A 22,573-nucleotide genomic window follows, 5' to 3' on the forward strand; every position below is an offset into this window, starting at 1 on the left:
TGAATATCAACAATTTATATTATAAAATCGAGCTTAATTTTTTTCATACTTTTTCCTCTCATTTTTAATTTTCACAAGTTATATTAGTTAAATAATTTAATCAAAATGAGAAGAATAATTTTTATGAAAATTTATAAAATTAATTTATTTTTATAATTTTTATAGTTTTATTTAATTTCTAATAATATTTATAAATTAATTTTTTTAATTATTTTATGAATTTTTAATAAATTATTATTTATAAATTTTATAGAATTTCATGGTTTTTAATTAATTTCTAATATTTTTAGGAATTTTAATAAATTTTTATGGTTTTTATAATTCTAAAATAAATCTAGAGAGATGTGTGTCTAGATTCAAATGAATATGAACAATTACCTAATCCAAATTCATTATATACTTATTTTAAATTTTTTTTTTCGACTTAGCATTGAGGTGTCAATGTTGCTATTAAATACTAACAATTAACATTTTTCGGTTTTATTAATTGAAGCTCAATTGATAAAAAAAAGTTTTAAAAATATTTAATTGATATTTTAAAAAAGTTCGAGAGATTATTACATGAATAAACCTTTTTAAAAACATTTTAAACTTTTAGAATAAGAATCTAAGTCTTGAGAGGCATAAATTTATGTACTTAAGAAACAAATCTGCCCTCACAGGCCTCAGGTCTCACCTTCACCTTCTGCTGCTTCTTCATTTCTATTTTTAATCAGAAAATATATATTAATACTAAAATTAAAATGGGAAGAGGAAAATTCAAGGGCAAGCCCACCGGTCACCGCCATTTCTCCACTCCTGAAGAGCTCCGTACGTACTCTACCTCTTTCCTTTTCTACGTATTTATATACTTTTTAATTAATTCCTTTGCATGTACTTATTCATACTTATTGTTATACACTTTTCTGGTATTCGATCTAACCTAGCTTTCAGCTTCTGGATCAGTAGCTCTAGCGTATTGATTGATTTTTCTTTTTGGTGTGTGTGTGTGATTGAGAAATTTTAGTTCCTAAATAGAGAAAATAGGGAATTTCTTACTTAAAAATTTTCTACTTTTAAACTTAAGTTTTGGGTTTTAATGAACTTAGATATGACTCTGAAATTTCAAGGATGAATTGTTAGATTCGAAACTTTTTGGGTATTTTTTAATTCGTTTGCATGGGATGTACTTATGCGTATTTCTATTCGGTTTTAAAAGGTATCTGATCTAACCAAGCTTTCAACTGTTGGATTGGTAGTTCTATCGTATTGAATTTTATCTTCTTCTTTTTTGTACTCTAAATTTCAAATTTTGTATTTTTAAACTTAAGTCTTAGTTTTTAAGAAACTTAGAAATGATTCTCAATTAAGTGGATGAATTGTTAGATTCCATTTTTTTTTTCTTTCTTTGTATGTTTAAATACTTTTGTTTCTTTTAACCAGTGCGGCTAAAAATTTGAGCTTTGAGTCAAATTGAGATACCAGAAAAAAAAATTGTAATTCTTTGTGGTTTTCTTAAGTGGTTTTATAACTTTTTATCATTATTCTCACTTTGTTTTTGTTTTGTTCTAATGTTTTAATGATTTCAGGTGCTGGTACCTCTGCTCGTCCCCGTACTTTTAAGAAGGTAAGATTTTTATTGTAATTTTAATTCGTTTGTGATTATAAATTTAGAGAATAAAATATATACGGTGAAATTAGTTTTTGATTGTTATTAGTTAACTTTCTTTTATGGAAATCTGTTGTTATTATCATGTATTGTTGAGGCCCATAACCAAAATCACACATATTTGCCTCGGGTAGTCTGTATGTTGTGCTTTTATAGGAGGCATCGAAATGATAATAACAGTGGTCAAGAGATGACCTGTTTTGCCACAAAGTTGACACTGAATTCGAGAACCTGAAGATCGACCACGCCCTTGACCTCGAAATGGACCGAAGCCAGAAATGGACCTCGACTGTAATAACGGACTCAAAATCTGAAGAACGGCCATTAAGAATCGCTGTAAAGTGCTCATGCTCACTAATAACCTTACCACAGCTAGCGGACTTTCACAATAGGCCTTGATCTTCATTAAGAACTTTTTCATGGAGAGATCACCTTTTTGTTGAGAATGCAGAGCACGTCTAGAGAACATTAACCTAGAAGTAATCTTACTACCATAGATACTAGCAAGAGTACTCCGGATCTGAACAGTAGAGTCTATACAAATTAGATGCGAGAGTACATCTTGATTACCATTAGACAAGAGCCAAGAGGCAAGGCATTGCCCTGCTGCTCAAACCTCTCAACATCAGGATTCTCCTTAGTCACCCCAGCTACATCCTTAGTGAACTGTGGAGGAAGAATGGAGACATTAAGAAAATTCTGAAGCTTGTGAATCTTGAGAGCAAACAGTACTTGTTGCCACAAGTAATTAGAATTCTCAATGTTAATCTTCTTTGTGGAAAAGAGCTACTATCAAAAACTCCATTGGTGGAAGAAGCAGGAGGTATCATAGGTGCAATGACCGAGACAGATGAAGGGCTAGTGGGAAGAGCCATGGAACCCACGGTCGAGTAGAGAATCAAATCCGTGAGGAAAAACAGAAGCTCTGATACCATGTAAAGCTCTAGCTATGAACTGTCAAAGCTGTTTGGCAACTAGAAAACTAGCTAAGAAAGCAAGAAAAAAGAAGCAGCATACTGGAAAACGATAATGTGATTTCTTATTATTTGATCAGAGATTAGTGCAGCTTTTATATACACTCATAGTAGTTGATAACTAAATAACTGTAGCTAAACAAACCCTGACTGACTTAACAAACATAACAACTAATCTGTTAACCAATCTAAGCTGAGTTGCTTAATACTCTAATAATATGGACATGATAAATGGATAAGAATTCATTAATATTGGCGATAAGTTTGATAATAGCTATTTTCTTTTCTTTTTCATTCTTTGTAATCAATTGGGTCGAGTGTTTAACTGAAAAATTTTAGTTTATTTTCTTGAATATATTAGCTTAGTTCTTATGCTTCTCTTTCTTCACTTTATTGATGTGCATGTGTGTGTTTTTTGTACATAATTTTACTTGGTAGATGAGATGGTATTTTATCTTCATTCCAGGAAGAAGCTGAAGTGGAGGAGGAAGAAGAAGAGTCTGAAGAGGAAGTAGAAGAAGAACCCGAGGTCATTACATTTTGCCCTTTCTTGGTCTAATGTAAATGGGATTGGTTCCATTTGCAATTATTGCTTATTGTCCTATTTACCTTTTATATTTCCTGTTTGATATTGGTGCTGACATGACAGAAACGAAAGGGTACTCAAGGGCTTATTGAGATTGAGAATCCAAATTTGGCCAAACAAAAGAATGTCAAAGCTAAAGATGTTGATGTAAGTTCAACAAATGCTCCTATGCTGTACGAAGACCGTACTTAATCATAGATAAATATATGAATTTATAACTTGATTGATAACTTGAAAATTTATGTTCCAGATGGGAAGAACAACTGAACTATCAAGGCGTGAAAGGTTTGTAATTCTCTTTATTAATCAAATCTGACTGATCACTGCTTTATCATGTCCAACTGGCACAAACTTTTGACTGCTTAAGTACTTCATCTGCAACCAAATATTTTGTAGATTATGATCCTAGTTGGAAAAGGGGCAGGATATGATTAAATATTTTTCCATGTTATTTCAACATGAGTAGAAGCCTTTTCATCATTTTTATTGAAACTGCTGTTGATTATTTGCTTCAAGATATGGTGTTCTTGCTTTTGAATCTTCATCTTTTGAGGATACCCATATACTTTTTATGACTTTTTGTTTGCTATGGTGGTTTATATATTAAAGGATGTAATTTTATATTCAAATTACTTATTTCCTTTGGGACCAACTTAGGTTCTGCTCTTATTGTACTATTAATGACTGCAGAGAGGAAATAGAAAAGCAAAAAGCACATGAACGATATATGAAGCTGCAGGAACAAGGGAAAACTGAACAAGCAAGAAAAGATTTAGGTAACTAATGGATATGATTCTCGAATTGTTTTTGTCTCTAGGATCAGGCTTAAACTGTAGTGTAACCCTAATTGAATGTTTATTAAGTTGCCAAGGGGTTGCAATAGCCCTGGAAAATATCATTGTACTTAAACAAGGCTTTTTATGTCCTTTCAGTGGGACTGGCTTGCTTCTTTGTGGTTAACTGAATTTGAAAATGTATAGCTAAGGTTGAAATTATGTTCATTCATAGGCTCTGAAGATGAAAATAATGATAACAATAACCCATCTCCTTTTGAGTTATTATAGTAGTGCCATATGCATAAACCATCCTCAATATAGGTGTGACACAAATGATAAAATGTTTTACCTAAAGCATCAATAGAAGATCATTGTCCATGTTATAAATATTATATGGAGCATCGAGGTACTGATGAAATACTTGATTGCTAAGGAGAGTACATATATATAACTTGATTTCTGTTGCTGTCTACTCTTATATGTGTGGTCATAAAATATGACAGGAATCTATGGGAAAAGATTTGTGAGAAATATATACTCTTTTACTTGGATGTTCTTTTTAAAATTGTTTCCTCCTGCCATAAGTGCTATATTCTCAGGTAGTAAAATGAATGCAACTTAATTATATTTTGTTAACAATGATGGGAAGTTGAACCGAACAAAACCTGAGGAAGTCTCTTATAGGTGAGGTGCAAAACTGCATATTTTTTCTTTACCACACAGCAATCTAGACCAGTCTTTTGGTGTTTAGAAGTAAGAGGTAGAGAGATGAATTATGCCGGTTTTCATGAATAAAATACAAATGAGTTGGTTTTTTTTATTTGGTGGAGACCTTTATATCGGCATAATATCAAGTTATCACCTTGACGTCAACTCCTTTATTTCTATTTCTCATCTCTTCCCCATTTTCTGGTGTTTGCCTATGTATTTTATTGCAGAGCGCTTAGCCCTGATACGACAACAAAGGGCAGAAGCTGCTAAGAAGAGAGAGGAAGAGAAGACCGGTATGGTTCCCGTCGCTATTATCTTGCCTTTATATTATAATGCACGCATTTTCTAATGCTCCCTCTCTGGTTAGTTAATTATTACTGCAACATTTCTGAAATTAGAGAATTGGTATAAGATTCTTCATTGCTTGAACTTAGGTGTAAGTGTTGGATACGGAATGTGTCTGACACAGGTATGTTCATTTTTGCTAAATTATTTTTGAAGGCTGACATGGAGAGTCATATAGATATCCATGTCTAAATGTGTCGTACATGATTGTTTGACACAAGAAAAACAAAGAACCGGAGCAACATAGATTAGATATGGAATCTAAAATCAGAGTAGACCTGCTTTATAGGCATATTGCAGTTTCATTTGAAAGCTGATAATATTTCTATTTGTTCATACAGCGAGAGAACAGAAGAAAACTGAAGCTCGCAAATAATCCAGGTTGAGAAAAATCTGTGATCAGTTTCTCTCTTTATCTTCTATATTGACTTCTGCATTTGTATACTTGAGCTCTTATCCCATAAAAAAAAAAGAGTTTGGAATCTGATTGTTGGATATTCTAAAACATAAATGTATACTTTTGGATCATCTCAAGTTAGTTGCATGCTTGTCCTCCTTGTTTCTAGTGCATTATTACGTTTGAAACGTAGTGAATATGTAAAGCAAGGGCTTAGTTTAGGAAGTGCGAGTGGAGTTCAAAACTCAAATGCTAATTTCCATGTTCAAGCAGAGCAGTATTTGGTAGGATGGAAGGAATACTCATTCCATGGAGTAGCCAATTCTTACCTTATCACACCTTTGCCTATGATAACCATTCAGCTTTGAAATTTTAACTAATGTTTAGTTTATTTTATTTTTTCAAAATTAAACTAAATATCATTTTCACAAAATTAAACTAAATTTATATTATTATTTAAGTTTCCAATTGTGTTGGTGTCACGAGTCAATCGGGTGCTAACTCAGTTAGGGGAAATTATTTTGATGCCCTGTTGTATTTAAAAGAGAAAATAAGATGTATTATTTGGGAATATTTTTTTGTTAAAAAAACAAAAAATTATACACATGGTAGTATTTAAACTCATGTCAATTATTTTAGTAAATTCTTAAATTTATCACTCAATCGAAGTTTTTCTTATACATAGCTTCTATATGCATACAAGATAGAATTTAGTGTCACTCTCAATTTGTTTTGAGGGTAATTTGTCTTTATATATAATATTTAGAAAAATACTTGCAAATAAAAGATTCAAACCCAAAATATTTATTATATTATAATCATTTATATATAATATTTAGAAAAATACTTGCAAATAAAAGATTCAAACCCAAAATATTTATTATATTATAATCATTTATTTTTCAACTGTATCATTTTAATTAAAGGTTTTTTATAAATATATATTTTAATTCGTTACACATTTTTTACTCGCATTCGCATTGTAGATGTGATAAAATTTAATATATATTATTAAATTAAAAAATTATAATGAAATATATAAAATTATTTGAAATATTAAAAATATATTAAAAATTTTATTACACATGTATGGACTTGGAGATTATGTGCTTAGAATATAGATGTTAGTTTAAAAGTCGCATACAATAAATAATGAAATATACGGTTTGAAACTATTAATAATAAAAAATAATTAAATTTTGAGCACAATGAAATTTAAACAAGCAAATACATAATATCAAAAATATTAAATGTAGTATAATTGTTTTATCATGTTGTCAACAATTTTAAATTACTATTGAATTGACTTGTAACATTAATTCAATCAATTGATTGGGCTAAAATTAAAATAAAATTTTAGTTTAATGGTAAAGTTAATGTTTTATTGATGTAACTAGCATAGGTTCAAATCGAACCAAATACAAAATTTTTATTATTTTTTAAATAAAAAGACTAAAATATTATTTAATAACATAATTTATTTTAATTATAAAAAAATATTTTTATAATTTTTCTAATCGAATTGGTTTCAAGAGTCAATGGACATCAATTTAATCAAAGCTTAAATAATATTATAGATATTATAATTTGTTATAAAATTAGAACTAAAATATAAAAAATAAGTGGAAAATTTAAATAAAAAAAGGTAATTTAGTAAATATATGAAGTGGGTTTTTTCTAAACTCAATCTAAAATAATAGTAACCTTACAAGATCGGGGTGGATAGAGACTTGTGAAGCTCAATATTTTTTTGCCACCCAAACAGAGAAGGTCAAGGGAAAAAAAACCACGATGTTTAGATGGTTTTTCAAGCTAAGTTTAAAAATTACAATTAGCTTAATTGAATTTTTCTTCTATTTAATTTGTAATTAATTTTAGTTTTTATAATGTAAAAATAAATATTATATATTATAAATAGTGAAAATATTATATAAAAATAATTTATAAGAGATTAATTTTTTATTTATTTGAAAATGTTAATTTTAAAAAATATATATTTTGAAACCCAAAATATATAAAATAAAACTCATTTTGTTCCAAAAATCTAAAACCAACATTAGAATAGAAAATAAAAAATTAAAATAATTATCATTGACAATTTTAAAAATCGAAAAAATCCATTCAAATCACACCTACTATAAGCTTTTTTTTCTTCACTTTTATATTAGAATCTATAATACAATTTTTTTGAAAGATTACCCCGACTCATGTAATTGTCATGTGCTTAGTGATGTTCATGTCAGAAAGAAAGTACTACAAAAGTAGAGTACCTCAACACTCACAGGTGTCAAGTTTAAGATTTTATTTGCCCGTTAACTATAACTAACCCACTTAAATAAATTGGAAATCAACTCCCATTATTATCAACTTCTTCCCTATTAAGTTCATCCATTTCTCTCTTATCCTCACTCAAAATTTTCCATAACTCTCCTACTTTCTTAAAATTTCCAACTCTTCTATAATTTTCAAGGGAAATGGTAAACTTTTCAACTCAATTCTCTCCAATTTTTAATTTTTACAGAAATGTTTTCATGATTTTTGAAATTTAATATTATAATTTTATAATTTTTTAGCAATTCATGAATTGAGTTCTTTGATCTGACACAATTTGAATTTTCAAGAGCTCCATCATCGTATCGAAGAACACTTGAAGATTGTCAAGTTATATGTGACATTTATGATAGTGAAGCTGAAAATTGGTTATTGTTTTGGTGGAAAGATAGAGGTTGAAAATAGAGATATTCATGGGTCAAATCGGGTTACATCTAAGTATGATATTAACATACTTTATGCTTGCTTAAGTCTAACTTGACCCAAAAAATAGGCTTAAAGTTTTGCCCAAACCTACCCATATTTGCAGAAGACTAACCTAAGCTCATTTTAAGCTTGCCCATATTATTTTTTTACTTTTTTTAAAGAAAATATATTTATTTTATTTGTTTTATTTTAATAATTTTATAATTTTTTTATTTATTGAAATTTTTTATATAGTTATCTTAACATTATTTTAATATTTACATTAGAGTAGTATTATATATTTAATATAGGTTTATTTTTTTAATGCATTCTAAATTACATAATATATAAAAATAACATAATATAAAGTATTATAAACCTAAAAACGGGACAGGCTCGGGCCTTGAATGTTCAAGTCTGAGCCTTGCCTATATTTTAATTTGGCCTAATATTTTAACCCAAACCTTCCCAAATTCTGGACAAGCCTTCAAGTCTAAGACGGTAGCCCAACCCATAAACAGGTCTAATTGTAAACGTTTACATCTCATTTTTCATGTGGGAAAATGACCATCACACTTAAAAATGTCACTTTAATAGTCGACCTTCCAATCGACAAGGAGGTGTTAATCACAATTAGTGCAATCAATCCAGTGAACGAGTGTAGCCGATTGATAGGTGTCGTGCCATTAAAGGAGAAACTCGAGAAAGATTTAAATAGGTGCTAGCTGAAGTACACCCATTGCATGCAACTGTGGAGGAGATGACTGATATGCCAGAGCTTGGATTCTTTGGATGGGGGGGGGGGGGAATGTTGTTGCCAGAGTCGTTTTACAACAAGGTTCATGCCATGTTTCTTCCTATATTTGAGGATTTTGAGACGGTGGATAAATTCAGTTTGGGGTTCTACCACTTTGGTGTATCTTTGTCAGGTGCTTTATAGGTCAATCAATCAACTGACCAATGAGCTAAATGGTTTTTGCTTTCTCTTGCAAACATGGGCATGGATATGCATGTCATGGTCAACACACATCCTTTCGCAATTATGAGGGTTACCTCTTATTATAAGATATAAATATCATATTGTATAATATCTTATAGTGTATCTTAGTACCATGGAAAGATGACACATTGACCTATTACAAAATTACCTTTTCTTTTAGCTTATCCATGCTTCTAATTGTATTTAACTGTTATAACGATTTCAATTAATTTTTTTGTCTCAATTAATCTAATGCAAAAAATTAATTAAATAAATTAAGAGAGTATGATGCGTTTCTATCGTTAACTATACTTTATTGTGTGCATAGCATGATTTTAACCAATCAAACCCCAAATGCGCATAGTACAATGTTTCTGTACTCTCAATCACATCAAGCAACTAGAACAAACCATAATTTAAAGAGCTCTTTATCCTGTGCATGTTAACTATACCTAAAAGCTTTTCAACATTGTTTATTAGAGATGTTATTAGAAAGTATAGACAATTCATCAATAATCATAATTTGGTTGATCATTCAATCATGAATCCAACAATATAAATCATAATTTTTTTCTAACTTTAGGTTTTTTTTTTTTAGTTTTAATCATGGGAGGAGCTTGATAGGATAATCTCTTGTAAGTTATTTTATTTAAATTTAATCAATAATTAGAGTGTTTTTTATATCAACAAACTTATATATAGTTAGATATGGCCATAAGTATTGAAAATTTACCCATGAAATGAAGAAGAAAAAATTCCAACTAAAAACTTAAGGTCAGATCATGTTGATGATTCATTCTATGGAATGCTTATTTCAATTCAATTTGATCTTTTCCACTCTCTAATTCAGTAGTGGAAAATTAGTTTCTACTTCCTTTTGACAACCCTTTTTAGGTTAAGGTTAAATTAGTGGACAATGTAATAGCTAAGTGATACATCCCTTGTCCCGGAAGCTGCGATTTGAAAGACCATTTGTTCATTTTCTTTCTTTTACATTGGTGAAAGGGAATGCATTGTTTTTCTAGTGAAGTTAGCAAATAATGCTTTAGCTGTGTTGTACTCCACATATTCAGTATAGGGGGAAGAACTGGGATCTCAAACAAGTGTAAAAAATAAATTCTAGGCAACTCTAGAGGTAAATGTTGACCAAATATTAAGATGGAAGAGGTAGCATCCGTTGACCAAGAGCTTGATTCTTGTATTATATGTCAAGTAAATATGGTAGCCTTTATTCTTTGTTGAAGAGCTTGAAGTGCATATCTCCATCTTTATTCAAGTTCCAAGCACGCCTCGTTTGTTCCTAACATACAGTGATTGCAATTTCTCCTGTCATCTTGCAAGAAGGTTATAAGAACCAAGAGAAAATCAGAACTCTCTCTATTGCTGATGTGTGAAAATTTATCATGCAAGTGGACCTATTGAATTAAGTAATAAAATGATAAGAAGATATCGTTCTCAATAGCAGATCTCTAAGAAAATCCATTATACTTCACAGTATCACAGATTTTTAAGAAAGTTCTTAAATGAGAATCGGGGTCTTTGCTCAGTAATTCGAAGAACTTGTTCACTACATAGCCCTAGCATCGATCTTAAAATTATTCACCTCAGCAGTAGGTCTGACGATACTCAAATGATATCAATCATGCAAAGGCATGCTTTCATCAATACATCTCCTCTGTTGCTGAGGGGTTCAAATCATCATTGATTGATCACCAACCCTAGGTGAGTGGCTTCACAGTTCTCAGAATTCACAGGATCTATCTTAATTGGTTGTATTCTAGCTTGTTTGGTTGCTCTTCCATTTTGGCCACAGGTAATTTCAATTTTCAAAACAAACGGTATTAAAGAATTTGACTCAAATTTGTGCATGCAATTCTAGAGTAGTTGAAAAACAAAAATAATATAAAATAAAACAAAAATAAATTCAAATGAAATAAAAATAAAAATACCCTATCTTTGATTACTAATGAATAAAATTAATATTAGCATAATATAACTTAAAATTTTGATCTCTGGCAATAGCATCAAAAAAACTTGATAGTGCGAAAATTCGTTATGTAAGTGCACGTGTCCAATCAAGTAATAAGAAGATATCATTTTCAAAGGATCAAATTTTATGCTACTAAATACCAATTATCCAATTTTATCTAGCTCAGATCAAAAAAAAAAAAAAGAAAATCTATTTGCTACTAAATTAAATTAAAAGACTTAAAATGTTGGAACTCTAACTTCATATGAATCAGTTAATCAATTATATCTCATTGAATCGTTCAATCTATGTAGTTACTAACCCAGAACTCAATAGTATTGACTAAACCCTTCCAGTACCTAGCTAAGTTAATTCCCCTTCCCTACTAGTTATATTTCTATGCAAAGCAAGTTGGTGAAGTAGTAAAAGCAAACCTATTGGTTTAATTAGGGCATGGTATATTCTTATTCTAGCCACAAATTAACTAGTTTGTCGACACTACTAAAGTTAATCCTAATCTATTCAATCGAGATCTAAATCTTAATTTTCTCTTCTAAGACAAACAAAGATTATCAAATTAATACAACTTTGTGATCAGGCATGTTGAAACTTTTTTTTAAATCGACTTATATTTTGAAAACAATCCAGAAAATGAGTTCGGGAGTTGGTTACGCACGAGGAAGGGTTAGCACACTCGTTACGCCCAAAATTGATACCTAATTGATTACTTGGTGTCCTAGCATCGAGAATTAAAAATTTGAAGAGAGTTTAAAACACGATCCCTTTTTGTATTAAGGCATTACTTATAAAATTATTTTCGCGAAAAGGGATTATTTCATGTTGATCGAGAAGAAAGACCATGCCCCATAAGTTAGGACACGATACTTTGAATTCTCGAAAACGAGAATAAATGCCATTTAATTGTTACTTAAATCTTGTTTTTTTATATTTTTTTAAAATAGATGTTCGACTATTTTGGCTTTAGGAGGAAGTCATATTCCGTAAGTTAAGAACATAACTCTCCTAATTCCCAAAAATAATGAACATTTGCCTCGATTTAAAAATTTCTTTTTTATACATCGAGTAAAAAAAATGAATGTAACATTTCAAGAAACGTGTATTTAACTTATTTGAGCATAGTATAGAAATGGGTCAATATATTCGAATATGATTCGTGACATGGTTGTAGCAATAATAAAATTAAATGAAAAAATGAAACGAAGATATATGATAAAAAAACTATACTAGTGATTGATGATGATATAATCATAATAATAAAACACCAAATAATGATAATGGCAATAATCACGTTAATTACTATTCTAATATTAATTAAATAATAAAGGAAAAATAAATAATAATGATAATAAGAAGAAGAAGAAAAAGAAGAAGAATAAAGGTGCAGGTAAAAACACGTAAATAATCTAATTTTTGAAAATATAAAAAGGTAATAAATAAATAAATAAATAATGGAATAATAATAACAATGTTACAGGAAAAAGAAAAAAGAAAAAATAATAATAATAAAACGCACAATAAATACAAAAACAAATCAATTTTAAATATAAACAAAGGAAATAATAAGTAAATAAATAAATAAAATAAAAAAAATTAGACAGGGTCGAAATTAAATAAATAAGGATGAAATCAACATTGAAATGAAATTAAGAGTCTAAATTATAATAAAATAAGTGCATAAATATAAGAAGGACTACATCAAAACGTAAGTAGAAATCTAGGGGGAATCGGGATAAAAATAAAAATAAGGGACTAAATTGTAACACGCAAAAAAGGGACCAAATGGGAAAATATTCCCTGCCCCAAAACATGTCGTTCCTTAAGGGACCGAATTGAAACAAAATCAAAATCATAGGACAGAAATTAAAAAACAAAAAAATGGATTGAAAAATAATTAAAAATCGAAAGGACTAAAGCCGAATTAGACCCCCTTTAAAAAACACACAGATCCTACTGGGTCGGGTTGGGTCGGATCGATTTTGGCCCAAAAGGATGCCGTTTTGAGTTTTAAGGAAACAGACCAAAACGACGCCATTTCCTACCCCTATTTAAGTTAAAAAAATTTCATAAATTTATTTTTAAATTTTTTTAAAAAAATGAAATCCTTTTATTTTTTTTCTCTGAAAACGCCTTAAGCTCTAGCCATCCACACCATCATGGACCGCCGCAATGGCCACCGGTCACAGGCGACGGCTTTACCATTCTCGGTGGCTGAAAACCCCTAAAAACCCCCTTTTTTAACCCCTCTCTTCGAATAGAACATGGATCCAAGGTTATAACACGCAAAAGAGTCACCGTTCGACCAAAACCCCGGAGGGACTGTTCAGTTTCTCTCTCTTTGATGCGGTTTTAGGCGAAACCCTAAGGATTCGATCGCCTTATATGCTAGCGACGATCATCGACTACGGCGGCAGAAGGTAGAAAGGCAGGTGCGTTTCTTTTTTTATTTTATTATTTTGTGTATATGTAATAACAAACTCGAAAAGAGAAAAATAAAAAGATCACCTTTTGAAGTTCTTTTTATTTTTGTATTTCGATTGTTTTTCTTTTTTTGTGTATATTTTTCAGTAAAAAAAATTACAATCTGGTTATGGCTTTTATCGCCATATGTTTCACTATTCGTTACATTTTTTATTTTTTTTCTCTATTGTTCCTTGCATGTTCTTTGCCTTTTTTCACAGATAGTGGTTGACGACGGCGGCACTAGGGGTTTTATTTTTCTGAAAATAGTTTAGGTTGTTGGGCTTGTAACTTTGGGTTAGGTTTTTTATTTTGGGCTATTTGGGTAGTGTATTGGGCCTGACATGTAATTGGACTTTAGGACTGATAATTTTTATTTTTGGTTGTTGTTTAGGGCCCAGACAAAATTGGACCCTTACAAGGCAAACAGATTAAATAAGCATTGATTAAATAATTAATTAACACAAATCAAAACAATTGAAGAGAAAATAATTAATTATCTAAGACATGAGATCTATAGTTGTTCCAAGAAAATAGAGTTTAGTTCAAATTGATTTAAGAAAACATCGCAAAAAGAAATTCAAAATAAACTTACAATGAGAGAAGGTAAAAAAGAAGTAATCTATAGAAAAAATAGTTATCAAACTAAGGCCAAATGCTCCGGGTCTCTGTCTTCTCCTCTTTGCTAATTTGAAGTTCCCACAGCTTTGAGAGACTTATTTCTTAACCTCCAAGTTGATCCTCTACTCTCTTTTTTCCCTTTGCCTCTTAAATCATGTCACCCCTTATTTTTAGAGTTTTAATCGTTCTACTCCACTGAACGCAAAATTGCAGCGGAACAAACTTCTTGCCGTTTGAAAATTCTGACTTGAAGATTTTTGCTCCACTACACTAAAATTCAATGGAGTGGAAGACTCATCTTCATAATTTTTTACTCTATAATTCAAGTTTTCCATTCCTCACTTGAGGCCTACAATAGAGAGAGGGAAATGACAAATAAATTTCGAATTAATTCTAAAACTAGTAAAAAATCAAACAAAGTTCAAGTAAAACATAATTAATCTAAAAAATTAGCCTACATGCTCAATATACCTCCTAGAATACTATAAAAACTATACTACCATAACTGTAAATACGAGAGTTATCAATTGCATACACGAGTATCGTGCAGGTTGCTTAAGGAAGTGGCTGCTGGTGAAGAACGTATGCAGGGTCCAAGGATGTATAAAACATGGGGTGAGACTTTAATAAGGCAAAGCAATAACGTTGCAAAATGGTTGATGCATGGTGGCAAACAAGTGGGAAAATTTTCGACGAATTAAAATTAAGTTATATATTTTATGAGAGTTAAATCTTTATAGTCTTCAGAATGACTAAATTAAATTTGTATCGTTTTTAGATTCAATTATAATTTTACCAGTACATTTTATAATTTTTAAAGAGCTAAAACATAATTTTCCTTTTTAAGGGACTACTGCCTTGGCCAATGACTGGCAGAATCAATCGGAGCTGGAGTAAGCTCACTCGATGTCTTCTGATTTATCCCTCCACCAAATGGAATCGATACTGTCGAGTATTTTGTACATGAACTTGCAGATATCTAACATGAACGTACAGACTTTCATCATGCAGCCCCATGCTGTTAATATTAACTTCCAGCAATCATTTTTTCCCTTTGATTTTTCTATGATAATATCAAAATGACTCAAATATATTTGTTGATGATAAAATCTAAATTTCAAATATATAAAACTTCGTCTCTCAAAAGTACTGTAATGTAAAAATTACACAATTATTCATGGGGGACGGGAAGAAAAAGAAAGGGAAATACATGGAGGCGGTGGTGTCTATGGGGTAGGGAGCAACAAAGGTCTTGGAGGCGGTCCTGGAAGAGCAAGCATTCCTTTAAAGCCATTAAGCTTTGGAGAAGGAGGCCTTGTAGGGATCGGTTTCCCAATTCTTCTGCCGATGATGACGGCCGCCATGTTTTGAGCAGAGAGTTGAGTGATTAGGGGAAGTGTTGGATTAGCTTCACAAGTCTGCAACATTAAGCCATGGATAAGAATGAGGAGTAAACAGCAGGAAGAAGAAGGAGAAATATCCATTGAAATTAAAAATAAAAAAGGGGGAGGTTGCTTCTGATGAACTGATTCTTTTGCTTTAAAACAAGCTGAAAAAGCTATGAATTTTTGTTGTGAAAGCTGTAGTTTTTTTTGACTTGCTGTTGTCAACTGATAATATCTTTTGGTTGCATTTTTCGTGATGAAACGTGTAGATTGTTGACTACCCCGGAAGTATATAAGAATTTGGGTTAAAATATCTCATAAGTCCCTTAGGCTTTAAAATTTTGAAATTTAGTATTTATATTTTTTATTTTTAGGAACTTAATCTTTGTATTATTTAGATTTTAAAATTCAAGTCTAGTTGTTAACATTGCTCATTATTTTTATTAAATTTTTTTATTTAACATTTTGAAATAAAAGACACTCATTTGGTAGCTGTGTCACTAAAAATATAACATTGTAATGAACTTAAATTTAACAAAATAAATTTTATAATTTTTTATAATAAGACATCTTTTATATTTCTTTTACAACTGTATAAAAATTTATAAAATTTTCCTATATTTCTATATATTTTATAATTTTTTTCACAATTTTTATAAATTATTTTTTCTCATTTTTAATAAAATTTAAATATTTTTATATTCTTTTATTAAATTTTAATAATTTTTATTTTTATTGCCACATGTCATGTCGTGGTTGTGATACGTGGTTACTTTAATTGAAAAAAATTAGAGGCAACTAACTTTAACGGTCAACTATTAAAGTTAACGGTCAAAATGTTTTGTTATGCATTTTAGCAGTTCAAGTATTCAATTGAGTGCACAAAAATTTTAATGCATTTTGAATGTTCAAATACATAATTGAATAAAAAAATGTAGTGGCTTAATTGTTTTTTTTTTAAAGTTTGAAGGCTTTTTACACCCTTAAGCCTTATTTATATAACTTTAAATTATTAAAAAAAGCTATCCAAATTTTTTAATATATTATTATTTTTTAAAATGTAAAATTTATATATGATATATTAATTTCTAACTGTAATTTTATATATAATATATTATATTTTTACCAGTGTTATAAATTTTAGTCGTTAATTATGTGTTTTTCACAAAAACTTTTGGAGATAGATCTGTTCACGAGCTCGTCCATATTTGAAGGCCGCCTAAAATATTGAAAGTTTGGACAAAAGTATAAGGCCTAAAAAATGGACTTGGTAAAAAAAGTTAACCCTGTTTAAAATATGATTGAATTTGGGCTCCAACATTCAAGACTCGAGCCTAACTCATTTTCTACTTTGTAATATATATTTTTATTTTATTTTATTTTATATAGTATGTAATTTATATAAAATGAAATTAATATATAATTTTATAATGTTAATATTACAAAATAACTTATCTATGTTTAAATTTTAATAATAGAATTTCACCAATAAATAATAAAAAATATTAAACTAAACATAACATGCTTTTAAAAAATTAAAAAATAATATGGGTAGATCTAAAATAGGCTTGAGTTGGTCATTTTTAAATATAGACGTGCTTGGACAAATTTTGAGATTTGTATTTCAAGTTGAGTTAAATTAGGGCAAGTCTAAGTTAAGCTAATATCACGATATAACTTAGTCCAGCTCAACCCATGAACATCTCCATTTGAAGATTGGGGTTTAGTTTTTTTTTTATAAAGATTAGAGTTTAGTTTGTTGATATATATAGATACATGTATGTATATTATCACTAGTTTATATGTAGATATTGATTGTGCCACACAAGGCTTTGTAGGGATGGTGATAATTGGTTTGGGCTTCACTATTCCATAGAATTAAGGGTGTTTAAACGGCCAGTTCGGTTATTAATCAAATTAATTTACTATTAATTAAATTATTCGAAATGTAACAAATTTTAATTGTTAATTGAATCGAAATTTTTTCAAATACATTAACCGAACCGAAATATTTAGGTTAATTCAATTAGTTAGCCGAAATTTACATATTTTTGTCTTTTGGTTAAAATAAGTATAAAACATATAAAAAATACATTGCTAATGTTCTGTTTTTAATAGTTCAAAAAATATATTATATATAATATATATTATTTAAATCGATTAATATAAAAATAGTAGTTCAAAAAATACATTGCTAATATAAAAAGTATATTATATATAATATATATTATTTATTTCGATTAATTACTCAATTTCGAACTGAATTAATCAATAATCGAAATTCTAAAAAATTTATTAATCGACCTCCGAAAAAACTAAATTCGACCACCAATCAATTAACTGAATTAAATCGGTTCAATCAACTAATTCAATTTTAACCGAACCATAAACACCCCTACATAAAATTGTATACATTTGTAAATGTGAAAACTATTTAATTGATTGAGTGGAATATCCCATTAAAATATTTAATTTCGAAGAAAAGAAAGTAAACATAAACTAATTTGCTAATATATTTATATGAAGTTTAAATAAATTTTGTAAAGTAAAAAAATTATAAAAACAAACGATAAATTACATTCATTCTTTTTATACATATAATTGATAATTTAACTTGAAAAAAAATAAAAATAAAAGACTGAGAGGAAAAAGAAGTGATCTTTCTTGGAGAGCTAAAAGAAATTATAATTATTTTTAACTTATTTTTAACTTTTAAATAGGAAGATAATGCACTCCAGCGTATTCGAATTCACATCTTCCTACATTGACAACGATATCAATACTAATCAAATTAAGACTCAATCAACATATACATATATATATCTTTATATAAATTATGTATATATTTTTTTGGTAAAAATAGAGATATATGTATGTATTATAGGTGTCATGTTAGAAAGAAAGAACTTCATATTTCTGCCTAACATGCAAGTAATCTTCTCTGTTAAGTACATATTTCTGGGAAAAACATACATATTTTTTAAACAAAAAAAATTACATATTCTTATCTTTTCTTATAAATATGAAGTTTTTGTTAAAGATGTTTTAATAATAATATTTTTTATCCTCTTAAAACTTTTAAATGTTTTAATGTAATTAATTTTGAGCACTGTATTATTGTATACAAATTTATGGTTTAGTTTTTTTTAAATAATTTCATTGTAAGTTCCGATCATATTTTTTTTACATAATTTAAAAATATTCATATCTCATTCACAATTAATAATAGGAGGATAATACGCTTCAACGCACTCGAATTTCTGTTCTCCTGCATTGACAATCAATTGAGCTAAAACTCAATCAATAAATTATAATTTAAATTAAAATGAATCTAATACGATAATAAATGGATATAATTTTTTTAAATAATAATAAATAAATATAATTATTTTTTTAATATGTACAGTTGAATTAAAATAAAATATCACGTATTAAAATATATATTGAATTAGAAATTAATATGTAATTTTGATATTTATTTAAAAATAAATAATTAAAAAATAAATGTTAATAAAAAAAGTTTTATATCAAATATATTAAAAACTCAGTCCGTGTCCACGTTAATCTGTAAAACTAACCACAAAGCGTAAGCGCCCTCGAAAACCATCCTCTCAGTGTCACTCACGTCATCATTTTCGGTCAATTTATTTCCAAGAAAGCTGCTGCAAAAGCCATCTTGATGCTTCCAACATCCACCACCACCCCCCCCCAAACCCCCTCCTCCTTGTTTTCCCAACTCCAACACCGCCTCCCCTAAATCACCCAAACTGCCCTACCTCTCTGCCATCGATCGCAAACCCTCTTCCTCTTCTCTCCAATTCCAGCCTTATTTCTTCTTACCCAACCACGTCCGCTTATGGCTCCTCCTTTTCATCGTCTCTCTCCAGATTATCATCCTCCTCATGGCTCGCACCCTCCATCTCTCCCATCGCCGCTCCCACTTCCCTTCCCATCCTCATCATCATCTCCTCCAAAACCCCCCTAACATTTCATCCACGTCGCCCTCTTCCTCTTTTTCACCACCCCACAACTGCTCCTTCGGTCGTATTTTCGTCTACAACTTGCCGGTTGTTTTCAACCAGGAGTTATTGGATAACTGCGTCGAGCTGGACCCTTGGCATTCTCGTTGCAGGGCTTTATCCAACGACGGATTCGGGAGCAAAGCCACGGGATTGTCTGGCGTCATACCCGAGGATTTGGTTCCAGCATGGTACTGGACCGACCAGTTCGCCATGGAGATCATTTACCACAATCGCATTTTAAACTACAAGTGTCGTACGATGGAACCGGATTCGGCGACGGCGTTTTACATCCCGTTTTACGCTGGACTCGCCGTAGGGAAATACTTATGGTTTAAGTATAGATGGAAAGATCGTGATAGGTACTGCGAGATGATATTGAAATGGCTTCAAGAGCAGCCGCATTGGAACAGTTCCGGTGGGTGGGATCATTTCATAACAATGGGGCGCATCACATGGGATTTTCGGCGAACCAAAGACAAAGACTGGGGCTCCAAATGCATCTACTTGCCAGGCATGAGAAACATCACACGTCTTTTGATTGAACGAAACCCTTGGGACTATTTCGACGTCGCTGTGCCTTACCCCACCGGATTCCACCCCAGATCGGACTCCGACGTCTTAGAGTGGCAAGACTTCGTCCGTAACCATAACCGCAAAACCCTTTTTTGTTTCGCTGGAGCGCCACGTGACACCATCAAGAATGATTTCAGAAGCTTGCTGTTGAGGCAATGCATGAACGTGTCGGGGTTATGCCGAGCTGTGGATTGTGCAGGCACCCGCTGCTCAAACGGAACTTCCCTGGTGCTGGAGGCGTTTTTGGATTCGGAGTTTTGCTTGCAGCCAAGAGGCGATAGCTTCACCCGCAGGTCAATATTTGATTGCATGGTAGCGGGTTCCATCCCGGTTTTCTTCTGGCATCGAACGGCATATCTTCAGTACCACTGGTTTCTACCCAGCGATCCCAAGAGTTACTCAGTTTTCATCCACCGCAACGAATTGAAGAACGGGACATCAATCAAAAGCGTGCTTGAAAGTTACAGTAAAGAGGAAGTAAAGAAAATAAGGGAGAAAGTGATTGAGTATATTCCCAAACTAGTTTATGCGAAACCAAAAGAGGGTTTAGAGAGTATAAAGGATGCATTTGATGTTGCTATTGAAGGAGCATTGAAGAGAATTAAGGAGCAAAAGCAGTTTGGACACAAATGGAAGTGATAAATTTGGAAGAGAATTGCTGCCATTGCCATATCCTTGTATTTGTAATTTTGTATCCATATATAATAAAACCAACAATATATTAGAATTATTTTTATTGCAGGTCTAAATTGTTGGTTAGGGTTGGATATATGTCATAGCTTGTAGTTTCAGAGTTGAATTAGTAGTGGTTGTTGATACAGCCTCTGCCCTTTACTAAAGAATGAGAAGCATGAGACCCAGGGAGTGGGGAAGCATGTGTAATGATATGCAGAGAGGGGGAAGGAGCTTTCACAAAACTGGGTCTCTTTGGATGTCAAACAGGCCACAATGAGGCACTTTTTGCCCACTCGTGTTGGTGCTATCCATTTGGATGCAAGATTGAATCCAGAAGAGGTTAGGGATTTAATTATAATTCTTCCATAAATTATATGTTTTTAATGAATTAAATAAATTTTTTTCTATTTTTAGGGGTTAAAATGTAATTTTTTTATATATTAATTTATAATTTTTATTTATAAAAAAATAAGTTAAAAAATTTTCATTGAAGGAAAAAATAAAAATTCATTAATATATAATTTATAATTTTGACTGAATTAAAATTTTTTTTTTCGATTGAGATTTAACTCGATTGGCTAAGCCATGATGTTAAGCTTGAGGGGGCAAATTAAAATTAGATCTGTTACATATCAGTTGATTCAAAAGAAGCAATATTCTATCATAACAATCGATTTAAACATTTAAACAATCTATTAAAAAAATAATATTTCAACATGACAATCGATTTAAACATAAAAACAATTGATAAAAAAAATATTTTTGAGAAATTGCAAAAACCTTAAACCTTGGAAGAGTACTTATATTTTTTAGAGGGCCATAATATATCTATATAGAGGGCTAAATTGTAAAAATTATACTATATTTGAATCTAAACACACATCTCATCACTAATTTTAATCACACGGTTATAATTAATCTCACTGTCACTACTTTTTTTATCTCACCAGAGATTGAAATAAAGTTTTTTTTCTTTTTGTCATATTCATGAATTAAGCATGAAAAGTATGGCACAGAAGTTATCAGCCATCAAAAGCGGGGATAAGCCACAAGGGAGTGTCACGGATACATACCATTGTTATTACAGTCCCAAAGAGAGGAATACGAAAGATTACTACCCATTCTTGCAACTGCATCTGCACATTTATTATCCTCCCTAAACATATGCTTAATGATTCTTTGGTCGAGCTTTGGGTAATATTCACACAGATATAGTTTCAAAACTGGATATTGATATTGACTTGGGAACACCAAAGTTAAAATTTACGAACTAATATTAGGATGCAAAAGTGAGATCTATAAACAAACCAATATTAACAAATTTCCATCTTTGACGAGTTTGTCAATCACTCAACTGTCTTCCTCTTCTCAACTTTGAAAATGTCATCTTCAATAGTGCTTTCGACTGCGCTCTTGAATGTGTGTTCAAATGTGACTTTGAAATATTCTCAACTCTTCCAACAACGCATTGAGTCAAACAACATCTTTAATTAACAGCTTTAGAAACATTGCTTTTGTAGTTGAAAAATCAACCATAAACAGTAAGATAGACTTCCAACTTAACGGGGCTCTAGCAAGAGTAGATAGATATATCCTACTCAAAGATTAAATCAACATCTATGGTTTCAAAAGATACCGTAAAATCCATTTCATAGTTTGCATGTTATGCATATGCCTATGAAATATATGATGAAATAC

General features: G+C 30.5%; 2 protein-coding genes across 2 annotated transcripts; both read left to right on the forward strand.

Annotated features, from left to right (window-relative positions):
• Positions 1-362: 362 nt before the first annotated feature.
• LOC107948738 (28 kDa heat- and acid-stable phosphoprotein) lies at positions 363-5,568 on the forward strand. Its single transcript, XM_016883373.2, has 8 exons — positions 363-810; positions 1,569-1,606; positions 3,089-3,151; positions 3,272-3,355; positions 3,459-3,493; positions 3,899-3,984; positions 4,923-4,988; positions 5,382-5,568. Exons 1-8 carry the CDS (start codon positions 744-746, stop codon positions 5,414-5,416), a joined length of 474 nt encoding a protein of 157 aa, XP_016738862.2. The 5' UTR covers positions 363-743; the 3' UTR covers positions 5,417-5,568.
• A 13,726-nt stretch (positions 5,569-19,294) lies between these two features.
• Positions 19,295-20,930, forward strand: LOC107947990 (xyloglucan galactosyltransferase XLT2; the record flags this gene model as incomplete). Its single annotated transcript, XM_041092770.1, has 1 exon — positions 19,295-20,930. A coding segment is annotated over one exon (1,545 nt), but the record flags the coding sequence as incomplete, so codon positions are not given.
• Between the last annotated feature and the right edge of the window lie 1,643 nt (positions 20,931-22,573).

This window comes from Gossypium hirsutum, chromosome D05, assembly GCF_007990345.1.
Source record: "Gossypium hirsutum isolate 1008001.06 chromosome D05, Gossypium_hirsutum_v2.1, whole genome shotgun sequence".
NCBI classification, from domain to species: domain Eukaryota; kingdom Viridiplantae; phylum Streptophyta; class Magnoliopsida; order Malvales; family Malvaceae; genus Gossypium; species Gossypium hirsutum.